Raw genomic sequence first — 18182 nt, 5'->3', positions numbered from 1 at the left:
GGTCCTTCAATTTTAAGTAATTAAAAAAACATTTTCAACATTGTGAAATGCAGGGTTTTTTTTGTTAAAAGAGGTTTTTTTGTTAACAGAAAACTAACTATGAAACAATTTTGATTCTTGTCCAAAGTATTGGTTTCTTATCATATTGTGATGGAACAGCTGATTGGCACTCCTAGTAGTGAAGTACTCTCACTACACTGTGAAAATATCCCACTAAAAGTCATAATCGTTAATTCAAGTAAGATGTTTTTACTTATGACTGCCCTACAGTAGGCACAAACGGAACTACGTTACATGTAAATATGAAACTCCCTCAGTTTTATGTCTTGTTTAGGACAAGCAGTACACAACATTACAGATGTGCTAACAGCTGATTGCATATGTACTTGAAATAATAATGTTTCAGCAGGTCATGTGATGCAGACTTATCAGAAATCCCCCTTGGTTTTGAAGAAATGTTTGTGTTAGGTTTGTGAATTGTTCATGTAATATGTAAATGAATAGTTATTTTTATACCAGGGTATAAGTACAGCTCTTTAAATAGAGCCTATAGATTAGCTGATTATATAGTTATCACTATCATTTTACACTTCCTGCACAGGATTCTGCGCATACATTTAATGGTAGGGGGTCCTTTAATGTTCCCCATGGGTGGGATGAGAGAATGAAAGGAAAATTCATGACCCATGTGTGTGTAAATCCTATTTGTTATTTTAAAAGCTGTGTCACAGACAGAGGTCATGGAATCCATATAGGAGGACAGCTGGGGCCTTGACTGTGGGACTGAGATTGCTTCAGCCATAGTGTCACCATCACTGACACCTCCTGGTGGGATAGAGTATTACACAAGGCTGTCAGTAATACAAAATCAGCTCAAAGTTTTATTTTACAGAAAGTAAAAGAAATTAAACCTCCTTCACTCTTTTTAGTGTTTTTCGTGTTTTTTTTTAATGTTAAGTATTTTTTAAATTCCTCTGCTCCAGGAAAGCTTAATTAATTGGCTTGTTCCTGAAAGGTTCAGTATTAAATAAGCTTGCCTTTTCCTTCACCCTCTCTGTCCTCCCACATTTTTAATCTTCTTTCTTTCCTCTTCCCCCCCTCCAGGCAAAATCCTGTTCCGGAGGAGTCATGTGCGAGACGTGGCCATGAAGCGACTGCGTTTCATCGACGACTACTGCAGGGTAAACATCCTTTAGTTCCCTGTCTGACTCTGGGGAATGTCTCCCCAGCCTGTTAGGGGGTCAGAAGTCAGTGCTCATACTGTCCTTTCACATGCTTTAGACATGGGACATGAGACTTAGACACACTTGCAGACATGTACAAGTTTCAGAGTGATTACAGTGCAGAGCTTTGCGTCTGAGTTATTCTGACATCTAAAGGGCCTCTAATGTGCTCTGACACTGAAGTTGTCTAAGGCTTTGAAGGACTCTGCTTGTTATGAACTCTTCCTACATTAGAGGGTTGTTTATTCTATCTGTGCCACAACCAGAAAAGTGGGTTGACCTAGTTGTGCATCAAACTTCTGAGATGCTGCACATTCTGAGCTTTTTATTTTAAAGGCCCAAACACTAATGACCTTTTCCCTTTAGTTTTGCACTAAAAAAGAAAGTTCCTCTCTGATCCAAAGAAGGAAAAAGAAGCTCTGAAATACTTCCGTTTTTTTAAGTTCAAGGGAAGCCTACATTATCACTTCCTGTTCTCTCTTTTATTATTATTTTTTTGATTTATCGCAGATACAGGCCCTTTCCTCTGACGTGCCCTCCATGCTTCCTTCCTTCCTTCCTCCCTCATTTAGGCAGAAATCCACGCAGGCAAAGGGACAGGTTCCTTCAAAGCCACTGGAAATCCAAGTTTATACAAGCTCATGTGTTTTCACACATGCACTCCTAAACATTTTTTAAAATTTCTGGACAGTTTGCCCCCAGAAATCTTCCACATGTCCTGAAGCATGAACTTCTCCATGTCAGACGTGGTGATGCTGGGGGGTCTCAGGAGATAAAATCACTGCAGGACTCCAATATAGTGGACTATATAGAGCTGTCACAATGCTAGAATGTTTAATTTCTTTCTTTCTTTCTTTATTTTTGGGCATTTTTGTGCCTTTATTAGATAGAGGAGGACAGTGGATAGAGCCGGAAACAGGATCAAGAGTGGGGGAGAGACATGCGGTAAAGGGCCTCAGGCTGGATTCGAACCCGGGCCGCCCGCGTACATGGGGAGCGCCTTTAACCACTAGGTCACCTGCTCCCCTAGAATGTTTAATTTCTGAACAAAATTAGTGAAAATCAAACTTTATTAATAACTGTCAGTTTCCTATAGGTTTTAATGTTTGAAGTGGTGGACTTTGTCCAGCCCGGTCTTTTTGGAGTGGTTAAAGCTACTAAAATATACTATTAGTTTTTGTGTGCATGCAAACACATCTTATAAATCTTCTTGGGGAGTTAGGGTCCAGGTCATCCCAACCAAAAAGCCTGTATTTGCCCTTGCTTGTTAAGCTAACACACTTGCAGGCACACCATGCTACTTTGTCCAGCAAAAGTACAGAGGGTTCTGTTAAGTAAAAGGGGGCCAAAGTTCAGACAACTTCTCCATGTTTTCCTTCTTTAATCCAACTGACAGACTGCTTCCGCTGAAGAAGTCACCATCTGCATTCATAGGTGTAAAAACATTTCCTATAGAGACGGACAAATCTTAGAACCAGGGAAAACTGCTGAAAGTTTTTGCTTGGTCTGTTTCTAGATTGTCTTGTCTGTTTAGACAGGCTTGCTACAAAACCACAGTGTGTTGCTCTCTCTCTCATCTAAAGCTAAGCTAGATCACTCATGGATGATCTGTCCTTCCTCCCTATGGCATAAATAGGGAGGATAATTCATCCAGATCATCATTACAAGGTCTATTCTTTACAGAATCAAACTCACAGAGTGAAAAAGGATGCACAATATTGGATTTAAATGTAGTTAAGACATAAAACTTCTGACATTAAAACACATGATTTAAAGTTTGAAAATGTACAAAACTGCTGTTCTAGACTAGGGTTGTCATATACCACAAGCAGTTAAACAGGTTTTTAAAAGTTAAGTAACTTTTGAACCATAAATCGTAGACTCTTACTTTTTTTCCCCTTGCGCCGTTTTGTTGATGCTATCCATGAGATAGTAGATCTTAAGGAAGCTTTTCTAGCAAGCCTGGAACTCTGGTGACTCCTTTGGGACTTAAAAGATTAAATCTACACTGGTAGGGTCAACATTGAACATCTTTTTATCCACTTTTTATTCCTTTTCAATCATTTTTATGCTGCTTGCTTGAATTATAATGGAAATTCTGTTTTCCCAGAATGCTTTGTGAAGGGCTGTCAACCAATGCAGGCTGTTATGTCATCACATCATGTGCATGCTTAAGTGTGCAGATTAGAGCCCGAATGATTTATTGGCGGCCGATTAATCGGGCCAATTATAGCTTTTCACAGATTACTCAACATCGGCCAATATGTAGCTGATATATTAACTTTTTTGGCGTCTCTGCTCCTGTCGCTCTGTGTTGTGTCTCCATGCTGGACTCAGCCCAAGAGTCTGGCCCCCTCCCCCTCAGACACAGAGTGCAGCAGAAGCTCTCCCTCACTCAGTGTTGCCAACTTAATGACTTTGTTGCTATATTTAGTGAGTTTTCAGACCCCTCTAGCGACCCTTTTACAAAAAGCCGACTAACGACAAATCTAGCAACTTTTTCTGGTGTTACTGGAAAGTTTTAGAGACTTTGTTGTGAAAGCACGTATTGTTGTTGCTCTTTTCACTGAGCAGCAGATGCAGCTGTGGGCCCCTCCCCATCCCTAAGCACTCACAGGCAGCCCCGTCCTTGCGCAGTTCGACTGCAGCAGAGTAGAGGACTAACGCTTGCTTCAGACTGGGATCGTGGTTTTCTGCTTGTGTGTGCCGCGCGTGTCAGCTCCGGTTCCTGCCAGTGTAGCTTTCACACAGGGCGCAAGTTTTCTGCGTGTCAGCTGCATCTCCCTGTCCTTGAAGCGACTTGATTCAATGTATAGAGGAAGTGTGTCGGGAACTATTCAAAATAAAAGCATTCTGTACAAGTGAATGGAGTTTCTCTATAGAAATGCTAAACCTGGCTTTTACTTTGAAAAGCACAAACCAGAAAAGCATTCATACGGTGTTTATCTTACTTGTGACATATTCTACCAGTGTGGAGACAAAAAGTTTCACTAAGAGTAGATCTTTAGAGAACAACTTTATAAAACAGGCACATTTAAGCTTGTGGCCTTCCTCAGGGTTATCAAGAAACACATTGTAAACATATTCTTTGTGCATATTTGCCACAACGACATAAATATTGCTCTCAATTTATCATTTTCCTCTCTAATATGGTCCACAGCCACAGTATAAGACTATTGCACAGCATTTTAAGACGTCTAAGTTGCATCTTTGTGAAATAAACGAGGATATATGCAACTGGTTATTTACATGTCCACATTTATGTTCATGTACAGTATATATCCTGTGTATATCAATATTCTTATTTCATATATTGGCCAAAATATCAGTTATCGGCCAATATATCGGATATATTGGTGATATTGGTGATGTGCAGCTTGCATGCAGCTGCTCAGCCATGGAAAACCCAGTCATGAAGCTTCCAGGTATGGAATCAGCAGACTTTAACGCACCATGCGCCTTAACAGTTGCTTACCGTGCCCTGTGATTTTACGTGGTCTTCTGCTTTGTGGCTGAGTTGCTGTTGTTCCTAAACACTTCAACTCTCTAATGATATCACCCACAGTTGGATGTGGAATATCCAGCAGGAATGAAACTCCGTGAACCTCTTAAAGTCACTGAGGCCTTCAGGGTTACCCATTTTGTATCACAAATATCTGCAAATGAAGACCACATGGCTAGGTGCTTGATGATATTCACCTGTGATAATGAGTCTGATTGAAACACCTGGTCCAGAAGATAAGATCATGCTTTTCTTTACTAGCATGAATACAGCAGATCACGTCATTTAACCCAAGTGGCTTTGATGTGTGCCAGCATGCAATGTGAAGGCATCCCAGATCACCTCCATATGCAGTCTAAGCTGTCAGATATCAAGCTGTTTTTTAGTTCACAATGAGGTGTATCCACTCAAAGCATTACAGATTACCACTTGTTTTGGAATCGAAGTGGCTGAAATGTCTACAAATTCCTGTTAATGCATTCTGTTAAAGGGGTTAAAAGGATCTACCCTTAACAGAAAACTGAGCTCTTTGTTGGTCTAGGTCTTTGATTTTTGTGGATGCTTAATGAGTCTCTCAGTGTTGATATGATTTCTAGCAGAATTTCTGGAAACTTTAAGTCAAATTAAGGCCCTTTTATTTGTCTCTTTGCAAACAATTATTTAGCAGGATCATTGTCCTGTTCTTGCAGAGGTTAACCTCTGTGCCAGCCCACTAATTGGGACCAAAGAAGTCTAAAAAACCCAAAAGCAATTACATACATCTGAAATCAACCTGATCTTTAGCTCCGCATAAGCAAAGATTTCCTCATTACCCAAATAACCCGGAGCACTCTAATGTTTATGGTTGCTATAGCGAACCCAGGACTGGAGTGTTCCGCAGTGTTTACTTCCTGCATCCTGTTTATGAGACAAACAACAGAGAGGAAGAGTAATTATCCAGTGTTCTCCAGGGATCTGCTCTCTGGAGACTGTGGGAGTCCAGCCAACGATGAGCACACAGTGAGATACTGCGTCTTCAATCACGACCACGAGGCCCTTTGAATAATATAAGATCTGATGAATGAAATATGAAGGTGGCTCAGACTATGCCGATTTAAATAAGAAAGCATGCAGTTTGCAGATGTTGTTTCATATCTTCACAGATGAGCAACTGTGTGCTGCACATGAGCTAGACCTTGAGTGGAAAAGGAGCAGATCATTAAATATGGATGGTTAGTCAGACATATGATCTGTTCTTTCACTTAAGACTCACTTTATCAATAAACATAGAGGGAGAGGGAAGTGGGGAAAGGATGGATGATCACACTTTGGGACTCATCTTGGTTAAAAAAAAAAAAAAAACATGGAGGTAGTCTTGTTGATGTCACCTACTGGTTTCTACAGTAAAGTTTGAAGCTTAATGTTGGCGGTTGCCATGATGGTAATGCTTTCTCTAACTCACTTCAAGTCAAACAGCTGCAGCATGCCTACCTGTCATAGCAGGTACCCTTTAGTATGCATAACTGTGAGCCTTATTATTAACAAATAGATGGGAATTATAAAAAAAAAATCAACTTCATATTCATAAAAGATGGGCCACTGTGGCTTAGTAGGTACAATCAGCAGTTTTCTAACAGTCCTAAAATCTGGGTCAGGACCCAAAGTTCAGTAGCAGAATTTGTTCCCTATAGTATTTAATGGACCATTCATGTCTGTTGCACACATTTTAGCAACACTGAGGGCTCTGCCCTATAAAACATACCCTCTCCACCACAATAAAAGACTCTACCAGTCACTGGACGGCAAAAGAGCACAAGTCACAGTTATCAGCGCTTGGCTAATAGAAAAGAAACACCTTTCAGACCAGACAGCCACTGAAGACTGAAGGGGTAGAACATGTGGAGAAAGCCAATGTCAGGGAGTTGAAGTGGCTTGTTCCAGGTCTGTAAACCAGGAGTTGCAAGGTCAGGACAAGACTGAGTCTGGAATTAACATTATCCAAGCTAACACCAGCCATTGGCTCAAACAAACAAACTAAATTATGGTACTATGGCATGTTACCAATCGAACCACAAACCTGAGGCATGTTTCAGGTGTTTTTTTTTTTTTTTTTTTTTTTTAAGAATTCATAATCAAAACAGTGAATGAAGTCACAGTGGTAATGTCATCCTATACCAGTGGTTACCAGACTTTTCTCTCGGGCCCCCCTTTTGCCAATGAAAATATTGTCAGGCCCCCCTTTCCCTTATCTTACATAGTAACATGTAAAAACATGAATATGTATGACAAACACACTGTAATTCACAATTTTTGCATACCAATGCTTTTTTCATTAGAATTTACTACAACATACAACCTAAAAAAATGAGTTTTAATAATTTGACTCTCTGAAGATAAACAATTCCCAGAAAATGAGAACTTATTAAACATCTTTGAGACCTATTCACCCAGCCCTTCAATAATTTCTGGGACTATTTTGGGCTTATTTAGTGCTTCTTGAGTCCTGATGCAGTTGTGAGACAGCCACTCTCAGAACATTTTCAATATCCAGCTTTGATTTGTTTTTCTCTTAATGGAGGCAACAGCAGAAAACACCACGGTCAACTTTGGGAACCACTGTCCTATGCAGTCCTTGGCTTTGGCTGATTATCTACTACCTGGGATGAAAGGGCAAAACCATGGAAGTAGTCTGAATATGCTCAGCAGTTGATCATTTGCTATTTGCCACTAAAGCTGACAGCTTTCAAAGCACATATTTGTTAAAATTTACTATTACTCAATTTTCATGTAATATTTCCATGATCTATTTGAGATTGGGATCTCTTTCCAAGACAGACCCTTGTAAAGAAAGGGAAGTTTCTGCATCATTTAAAGAAGATAAATTCAACTTAACACACTGGATTAAAGAACAAAAATAATTGCAGGTTGTTGTCTTTTCAACGCCTACCATTGTCTCTCTGTCTCTCTCTTTAGGCGCTTGTGAGACTCCCTCCTCAGATTTCACAGAGCGAGGAGGTGCTGCGCTTCTTCGAGACAAAAGCTGAGGACATCAACCCCCCTGTGGAGTAAGTGTCACAAACTTCACTGTGCAAACTCAATGCAGAAATGGCAAACACATGTACACAGTGCACAATACACTTAGGTGCCAACTTAATTATGTGTCAAGCTCCACTGCAAGGCCGTCATTACTGTTCGGCTGCATCAGCAGTTCCATTCACAGTAAATAAGTGGACTCCACAAAGGAAATGGGAAATGTAATCTTACTCCAAAACATGTAAAAATCGGTGGTGATCAGTAGCAGACCATGACTTTGAATTCTTGGCTGAATATTAAAGAATCTCTGTTGTTATACTGGTACAGAAGCCTGTGTCATGGTTTGTTCATAAAAGGGAATCAGGCTATGCAACATCAGATTGAGTTCATAAACTGATTGACCTGCAATTTTTCTAATAAACTTTCAACAGTGGGAGTGATAGCTAGAATAAAACAAACTGGCATGGCAGCCTAAAATCCCATTTTGCAGAAAACAGTCCACAAAAGGTAGTGCTGTGATTGCTGGATTTGAATGCTAATCAGGCGAATTATGCCATTTAATAAAAATCTAACAAATGAAATTGTAAAGAGGAATAGTTTTACTTTTGGGCAACAGAAATATTCAAAGATCAGGTTAAGTGTGAGGATTACTTTGAGCTGAATAAAAGTGAAAATGACTGCAGGCAGCAGATGCTTTGGTTAGGTTTATTGTCAGAGCAGCTGAAGCCTTCACAGCACCAGAGGCTCATTTTGGTGATTTGAACAGAAATCGAGCTTCCTGTAAAGGGCTGGACCAAATTGGTTACCAAATAGATATTGAATTATAAAACAGTTTTAACACCATTTGGAAGAAGACTATTACAATGGAAATGTCGAAAATGTATTGACCACATGGAGACATGTAAGGACTAGGGCTAAACAGTATAACCGTGATTGTGATGTGTGCATGCATAATAGTCATATTGCAGGATGTGTGATGCATCTGAAGCATGTAATGCTGCCACTTTTGTAGTATATTCATTCAGTTCATTCAAACCTTTATTCTTAAAAGGACATTGAGGTTTCCCTCATTTCCAATGTCGTTGAGATTACAGGCACATTAGAATAAGCAAGGAAAAAATGCAACAACAGTCAAATACAATCAGTCAAAACCAGCAGAAATCAATTAAAACAATAGCAATTGGAAACAAAGTGACTAGAAACCAAGGCCCTAAACTCTGCACGAGAGGGCAGGACTTCAATCTTCAGAGTTTGTTGGAAGGTCGGGGCTTGGGGCATCAAAGGAAGTTTTGCCAAGTTCAGTGCAAGCTCGAGGAACTTTAAGAACTAACCAATCAGTGGAGTGGATCATGTGAGTGCTTGAACTTCACTCCAACAAATTTAAGATGTAAGGTGGTAGTTTTCCAATGAGGGCCTTAAAATGTTTAAAACCCAATGTCTGTCGCACCTATTTTCAAAGGAAGGCCAACCAACCTTCTCATATAGGACACAATGATGAGTGCTGTATCCATCAACAGTTATAAATCTAATGGCCGAGTGACAGACAGTGTCCACGGGCCTTAGCATTGAAGCTGCTGCATGCCTATAAATTACATCTCCATAATCAATAACTGATAAGAGCACAGCTTCAACTATTCTCTTCCTAGAAGACAATGGAAAACCTGATTTGCTTCTTTACAGGAAGCCAATTTTCTGCCTCAGCTTGGAGGTCAGAGAGTTCACATGGAACTTAAAGAAAAGTCCTTATCAATCCATATACCAAGATATTTGTGTTCTGTGACTCTCTCAATTTCTAAACCATTTACAGTATATGTATTGTCCTAATCAGATTTTCTGGCTCTGAAAAACAACATAAATTTTGTTTTACTTGCATTACGTTTATGATTAATTAAAAAGTCCTGTACAGAATTAAATGCAAATTGCAAGTTTTTGACAGCTAATTGTACAGAGCCCGCCATACAATACAAAATAGTACCATCTGCATGTAGATGGGTACGACAACCACTCACAGACAAAACAATTTCATTTATATACAGAGTGAAAAGCAGTATATGATGTAAAGTTTAGTGCAGGTTTTCTCACTGATGATTTAAACTATGAAATCCTGTCAGATATCGCTGACAGTAGTAACTGAACACTGCATGAAAAGTATGTGTCCTTGGCATGTAAAAAACTGCTGCTGCTCATTAACGCATTGATTACACTAACAAGCAACAAGTTTTTTCTTCCTTCATATATGATTGTTTGATTGAAAATGTGCATAAAAATGCACTACATTTTCAGGTAAAGTTTTGCCTAATTTTTGTTTTATTGCTGATCTGGAAGGTAAAGGGCAATGTGCAGGAGTAAAACAAATACAGGGGTATTACGCTTCTCTCATTGCAAAAAGGTCTTTGCACTGAAACTTTTCAGCAGAAGCTGTGATCCGCTGTTCCAACACCAGGGGCCTGAACAGTTGTGCTTCATGCCTAAGAGGTCAATGATAGACTGAATCCTGGCACTTCAGGCCCTCACTGAGCACACTTGGGAAATCAATTGAAAGTTGCTTGCAGCCAATGACTTCTGAAAGACGTTTGACTCGTGAGCAGTGATGCCCTCTGCAGGATTCTGAAGCTCTGTGGGATTCTACCTTCACTGGCTATATTCTGGTACAGTGAGTGCTGTGTAGTGGCGCCATCTCTGACTGAGGTAGGGGTGTGTCTGAGCTCCTATGTGCTTACCTGTATGGTTATACAGGTAAGTACCTGTATGGACTGGACACACCACAGCAAACTGTGGTGTGTCCAGATAAACAAACTTGACTGATCTATGCTGTGATCCTTGCAAAGACTGTAGATCTCCTTGAAGGGGCTCTTAACTTGCTTAGCGAGGAGGCTGAAGTGTTTGGAATGCACATATCCTGGGCCAAAGACAAGATCCAGGCATTTGGGGATGCCTTGGATGCTGCCTCTGAATCTGTGTCTGTGAATGGTAAGAGGTTGTGGATCAGTTCCTACCTTGGCAGTGTGATCCATCGATCCGCTGACTTCAGACTTAGATCAACTGCAGACTTGGTCTCACACATGGGGCAATGGGTGCGCTGTCAAGGCGGTCTGGCACTCCCTGGTATCTCAGCATGTGGGCTAAAGTCAGAGTCTTTCAGTCCAACAGGGCTTGCTATTCACTTGTGAGGCCTGGAGGCTGACTGATGCTTACAAGCACTGGTTGGACTCTTTTGAAACAAATTCTCTTCTGTGTATTTCTTGGGTATCGTTATACCCAATATACAGTATCTCAGAAAAAAATATATCATTGTGATTTTTCCTAGTATTGTTCAGGACAGTGATGACTATGATGCCACCCACTACATGGATTGCAGGAGTGCTGTTGTTGATGGTAATCTAATATGCATTTCAGTGGATGATTTTATTTGAAATGAGAGCAGCCATAGATCGACATTGTGTAGTCTGTTCCACTTTTGTGAGCCATCAGCCATGTTGTCCTGCAATCCTGCAGTTCCTAAGTGCTGACAGGGTGAGGAACTGGTCGTCTTGGGGTGTCATCTTCGCGGGATGCCCACTTCACGGCCTGTCTCTGACATTCCTTGCTATATGGAACTTGGCCCTCAGTTTGGAGATGGTTCAGGAGCTCGCTCCAAATAAAGCTTGGTCTTGCACAGCACTAGCTTGAATTTTTCCCTATTGCACAGGCCAACCCAGTTGAATGTGGCATGCCGATTCCTAGAGCTGACACCTACGGACCACTGTAGCAGAGCCCATGCTCACAGGTGCTGACACTCAGGTGCTTGATTGGGGGTACCAGAAGCTCAAAACAAGACTCAGTAGAAACAGCAGAATAAGCTGTTTGACATTGGAAGAGAAGATTTGGCAATTTTTCATGGGTGCAAACCACATACTCAGCTCTGCTGCTCATCCTACAAATGCATGTTCCCATGGCACCAAAAGGGAAATGAACAGGCTTTCCAACGGTACAAGATTACCAAGAAGCATTGTATAATCTACCAAACAGAAATTTCCCGTACTTATTGTGCCACAGGGTTTTTGTTTGGCACTCAAACTCAATAAGTAACATGCCTCTTTTTGCTATCCAGGCTGCGGTGGCACAGACATTGCATCATTAGATGCATAAGATGCACCAGTTAACAAGTAAGATGCAGCTGCAGTAATGATTGCACAGTCCTTATAGACATGTATGAATGCACACACAGTAAAACATGCTCACTGTGAAATCTAATTATCACATAATACAAACATATCTTCTGATTGCATTAGCTCAAATGTGGTTTCATCTTTCACACATGCTTGATTTGCATGTTATAAATAACATAATATTTGCATGTCACCTCTTTAATACAGCTTAATAGTACTGTGGCTGAGCTCATTATTTCTCAGTCTGTTCTCAGTGTCCATAAAGACTATTCCCTGATCAGCTCTTTCTCTCAAAGTTCGTTAAAAGCTCGACTCAGGCTGGGCAGAGGCAGGCAGGCAGGCAGGCGGTACAGAGAGATGATGGATGTGAGGGTGAGAGGGGAGAAGGACTTGTTTCATAGCAGGAGATAGCCCCTTCGGGTAGTTTTTAATTAGAGAACACACTCTACTTTGCCAGTATTGCACTCTTCATTTGTAATGTGTTTCTCTATGCAACGTGTCAGCTGCACCTGGGGCGCTGCAACTGAGTACTCTTCTTGGACTGGGGCTATGTCTTTTTGAAAATATTTTCATACATTCTCTCAGTACCTTTCATTTCCTATCCCTTCTCCTTTTTTGTCCTTAACTGTCTATCCTGGACATGAAAAAAAAAGATTGGGGCAGGCAGGATTTAGTGGTTTAGTGATTTAGTGATTTTAGTCTCCCAGCTGATGCTTTACAGCACCGAGTAATCGCCCCAACCTCCATCCTTCTCAAACTCCTTGCATCTTGCTCGGCCTTGTGTATTCGGGTGTGTTTAATTGACACGACAGCTCAAGGTTACAAACACCAGCGCAATCATTCTTTGATCAACAGCTTTCTTTCTTTTGCTGTCCACAGAGCTTTCCATCTCGCCTGCGTGCTCATCTTGTCTTTCTGCCTCTCGTTTGACTTATGCCCTTCATCTCTCCTCAGCTTTTTTGTCCCTTCATTCTCTCTGTATGCCAGAGATTTTGCTGCATAAAGAAAATGCATTTATCTTCCTTGTCAGGAGATGGAAGATGAAGCCATGTGTGGACATGCTGTGCTCACCAGATACAGTCTGTTAGCTCCCATCTGTGGTGTACAAACTCACTTTATATATTTTATTGTCACCTGTTGAAGTTAAACAGATGGTTAAACGAACAAGTTCCCTACACAGCCTAAAGGGGTCATGACAGAGACAGAAAGCAGATTATTTAATGCAGTAAAGGAACTTTCAGAAGGAGAGGCCAAGGATCAAGCCTTGGGGATCTCCACCAGTTAGAAGAGGTTCAGAAAGTGTGTCTGCTGATAGAAAGTTAAGATAAGTCCTGAGGGGAATCTTTTAGATCAGAATTATTTAATGAGCTTTAGAATAAGGGCCAGTTCTTGAAAAAGGATCCCAGTTGTGGGCCAGAGATATATCGCATGACATATGCATGATGATAACTTCAATCTAACAAACTATTTTGAATTTCTGTCCCTCATTTGACAAAAGAATGCTTTCCAAGTCTCTGCATCTAGGTTTTTCTTTTTGCCTAAAATCCATGCCTCTGCTAGTGATGCTGATTTAGCTCTCTTGTCCTGTAGAAGCCTGAAAAATGGTGCATCATCTTTGCTTATAACATGACGTTGCCCCAAAAGCTTCTTGCAGCAAACCTCAGAGCCAAGTGAAAAAAAGTCAACTGACACATACTTCTCTGTCCATTCACATTTAAACTGTCTGCTCCTTGCATTTTATTATCTGGAGTGAAGAGCAAGCAGAGCATGTACTAGGCAGTTATTAGAGAATTTGTATTAATAGGAATAACATGCAAAAATGTGAGGTTGAACATATGAATTGGGGAATTAATGTGACAGGCAATAATAAAAATATAATAAACAGGATAATATATTTTGAAAAAAAGCATGATTTAACAGTATTAGTAGTCAACTCAAAGAGCCACTGTTGAATAGCCTGGTTTTAGATGCTTGATCATGTGTCATACAAATTTTTTAGAGCTTTCTCTAAATGGTTTTAACTAAAGGCATGTGTCATTTAAGGTCTTAATTATCCCAGCAGAGATCTGGTATTTGCCTATTTATAATCCAAATTGTCAAGAATTTCAGTCTGATGTTGACATTTTACTGGTAACTATGTGATTTGTTGTTCAGTAGATAAATTCTGCTTGCTTTAGATCAATAGTTCCCAACCTTTTTTTCCAGATCCCTCTTTACTTGTATGTAAGAAATGCTCCCTAAGACCCACATGAATTAAAAAGTGATAAATTACTGTCAAAAATCAACATCAGGTTTAATCGTTTCATGGAAAAACCCACAGAAAATCCGTCTACATACAGTAGGTTTATCTTACCAAAATGGGTTTGTATAAACTATTCAGAGATGACTAAAGTACAAGACTATTGAACTCAAAATCAACTCAAGTAAAAGTAAAAGTAGTGGTCTATAAATATACTGTACTTTAAGCACTGAGTACTGTCATAGAAAAAATATGATCTTTTCCTATCAGCAAAAACAACATAGAAATAAATCTCCATCCAGGTTGTTAGGTAAAGTCACGCCTCTGTGGTAAAGTCAAATACACAGCAAAATTGACAGTGTGAATTAAACACATACAGAGTTAAATTTAACGCTTTAAAAGTGTATGAATTAGTTCACACTACATATACTTAAACAATGTTTGAGAGAGTTAGATTTTTTACAGTATGACAGAGCTGCAGTAACTCTAGGTGGGTCTCCTCTGACAAGACCAAAACAGAGAGTTTGCCTCATAACAAGGCAATGCATGCCAATGAAAAATATGCATTATGTCTTTTAGAAGCACCTAAAGTCATGGGCGGGAACTCTGACTCAGTGGATAACTTCACATAGGGTGCAAATGTGTCTCACATCAAAACAACAGCTGTTTTGGCATGTGATGTGGAATCATTCTCTGTCTATATGCTGCTTTGTAGTCAACGGAGTCAGAAAAAGTACAAGAGTGTAGTACTCAAGTAAAAGTACAGATACTCTGGTTAAAACTTAAGTAGAAAGTCCATACTGATTGATGTCAGTGACTTTGTTCCTCATCATTTGAATTTCTTTAGATGTTGCCATGTTTGGTAGCTTTGAGAGATCTTTTAGCCTATTTCACTTTGTCAGACAGGTTCAATTTAAGGGATTTCTTGATTCAACAGGTCTGGCAGTTATCAGGCGAGTGGAATTGATCCTCAGCTTCCAAAAAAAAAAAAAAAAAAAAATCAATCAATCAATCACAGTTATTTACTGGGGTTATCTTTATCTAAAATTGTTTCTGTTTTTTTTTGATGATCTAAAACATTAAAGTGTGACAAATGTGCAGAAATGAGAAATCAGGAAGGGGTAAATACTTCCTCACAGCACCGTGGTTTGAACACAGAGGTGGTGAAGTTGTGGAAACCTCTGCAAGACAAAATGTTCTTCTCCGGTCTGCTCCGGATCAAACAGAGGGAACCCTCTGTGGCCTCTATGGATCCTTACAGGCGTTTGCTCTCCACTCTTAATAAAAGAAGAACATGCAGAGGGCTGAGGTGCTGGCTCTGAGTCTGAAAAAAGAAAAACTGCTCAGTTAATAGTTAGTAGACATCATGATCCAGAGGACTCCACTCGTGCCGGGGCTAAATTGGATGGGTTGCTTCCATTCCCTGCCCATAATGCATCTGCTGGATAAAGATGAATCATGAGGAATTGTGGTTCAGAAATGAGATTGGCTATTGATTCAAAGTCCTGATTGGAGTGTGTGTTAGTGTTGTGTGGGTTATAAATGTCCGTGTGCTCATACATGTGTGTCCTAAGTGCTATAAAATGAAGAGAAGTGATTTGAAACCTTGAGACGGAGTGATTTCTGAGGACTCACATCAATCTATCCTAGTTTGTACGTCTGTTTCAGTGTGGCAGCTCATCTGTTACACACTAGTGGCTCTGTTATTGACTTCTATATTTGTTGCTCTTGATTCCTTTATGTGTTGGACTTTACACAGAACTTTTGCATTTTAGTAACAGCTCAATGAGAAAGTTTATTAGTAGAGATGCTGTTAAACCACTGATATAAAAGCCCTGAAACAGGATGATGCACTTAAGGAAACAGGGAGAAACTTTTGGTAAATAATCAAATAAAGTCCCATGGATAAAACACAGAATGACTATGATGGTGCTTTGATAAAAAGAGAAATATTGCTTCATGAAATGGCAATTAATATTGCTCACAGATTGTCAGACGTTGGGTGTAATGTTAGATGTTTAAATCCTGTAGCTTATCTGACACTTTTACACTGCACAGGACATCCACACTGAGATGAAAATGTGTGTACATGTACCAAGAACCAGTGTGGGATTTGTGCATATCATACGCTCACAGTCAGACTAACACACTCCGATCTATGTATCGGACTGACCGTATAACCAGATTTCTGCTATGATATTGAGAGGATGCATTAGAGGGTAATGCTGGGCAGTTAATCAAGTTTCAATTCCAATCACCATTTTCCCGTGATCATAAAAACAAAACAATATTGATTAAATGATCAAAGTTCCACATGTGGTTTTGTCCATTGGATTTGTCATATGGTAAAGTTTCAGTATTTAATGTTAATCTTTGGCCGAGGGCAGGGGTGTCAAACTCAAGGTTCGGGGGTCAAATCCAGCTCGGGGTATAGTTATACCGGCCCTTGAGATCATATCATATTTTCAGTATTACTAACCGACCAGTATGAGGTCTGCAGATTTCCTCCAGTGTAAAATTATAACCTTACCCTTCATGATTTAAATATCCTTGTTAAGTCAAAAACAGTTGGAAAAGTAAAGAGTAAAAAAATAATTTGACAAAAGTCAGCAATGTGGGAAGAAAAATTAATGTGCATGTTTTTTTATATTTTTTATTTTTAGTCTCACAATTATGACTTAAATTCTGATTTTGACTTTTTCAGATTTTTGGCAATTTGGATTCATTATTTTTAAGTTTTAGGTCATATTTGACCTTTTTCACTCACAAATTAAACTTTTATCTCATGTTTTAACCTTTTCAACTCCTAACTTCCAATATTTACAGCTGTAAGACTTTTAACTAATGATTTTGATTAAATCTCATAATTTGACCTGTGAAACTTATGATTTTGACTTTTATCTCATATTTTGACCTTTAAGATTCACTGTTTAAAGCTTTTAGTCATATTTTGACCATCAAACTCATGGTTTTGAATTTTAACTTATATTTCGACCTCATATATTAAACTTTTAAAATCATTTTGACTTTTAATGACATGTTTTTGAACTTTTGAACTACTAAGTTTGGCTTGTTATCTCAAGTTTTGAACCTTTAAACTTATTTTTGTATTTTTAAATCTCAAAATCATTAATCATCAGTTTTTTCCCCGTAATTCATCACTGTTGAATGAGTTGACAGTTTATGGTTAAAAGTTGACCCTGCTAGACCCTCATGTTAGACCTAAATTCAGGATTTGACCCCTGCAGTGAGTTTGACACCCCTGGCCAAGAGCTATCAAAAAATAAAATTTTTTAACTGTGATTAATCTTAGAATTTCTGTCATCAATTGCGATTAATTGCAGTTTTAAACTTTTTGTTGTGCCATTTTGGATTTTTCTAATGTCTTAAACTAAAGGTAACTGACTTCCTGTTTGGATACAAACTAAGGCTGGGCAATTAATCGCAAATTAGATTGAATCCCAATGTGACCTGCTGCAATTTTTAAATCGCAGAAATTGCAATATTTCTTTAACTTGAAATGTGTCAAAATACCAGGTTAATAAATCAATTTCTTTTGCAGCAGAGATTTTATGCATATAATGCAAATATTCAAGTGTCAATTTTTTTATTATGGTTTACAAAAATCCTCCTTTTTGTGTTTGATGTGTTTTCTAAGTCAAAATGAGTGACATAAAATTAATAATACCCTTAAACAAAGCAAATGACATCACATTTGCAATATGATCAAAAATAGTTCTGTCTAAAACTGATGAAGCCTGGTGTTACTTCACAAAAGTCATACCCCAGCTGCGATCAGCTGGTAGCCAGCCTCACCTCCCCCACCCCAGCCGCTTCCTTTATAGCTTAAAGCTTGTTGCACCCTCATATTCAGGTTTATGCTACTATGGATTAATTGCTTTGGAAATAATGTCATTGTTTTCAATACACATGGTCTTATTTATAGAATTATTTATTGCTTGAACTTGTTGAAAAATACATAAGATTAACCCAAGAATAATCGCATATTTAATCGCAATTCAGTGTCTTGGAAAAAAATCACATTTGATTATTTTTAC

General features: G+C 39.2%; 1 protein-coding gene across 4 annotated transcripts in view; it reads left to right on the top strand.

The window, feature by feature from the left end:
* Positions 1 to 18182, top strand: part of sh3pxd2aa (SH3 and PX domains 2Aa) — a 227897-nt gene that overhangs the window by 69490 nt on the left and 140225 nt on the right. For all 4 annotated transcript variants that reach the window (XM_041786334.1, XM_041786333.1, XM_041786332.1 and 1 more), the window contains exons 4-5: positions 1105 to 1181; positions 7678 to 7769. In XM_041786334.1, coding sequence (XP_041642268.1) covers positions 1105 to 1181; positions 7678 to 7769 — 169 coding nt within the window. The remainder of the gene's footprint in view (positions 1 to 1104; positions 1182 to 7677; positions 7770 to 18182) is intronic.

This window comes from Cheilinus undulatus, linkage group 4, assembly GCF_018320785.1.
Source record: "Cheilinus undulatus linkage group 4, ASM1832078v1, whole genome shotgun sequence".
In the NCBI taxonomy this organism is placed as follows: Eukaryota; Metazoa; Chordata; class Actinopteri; order Labriformes; family Labridae; genus Cheilinus; species Cheilinus undulatus.
Note: the sequence above shows the minus strand (reverse complement) of the source record. Positions and strands in the feature narration are given on the sequence as shown.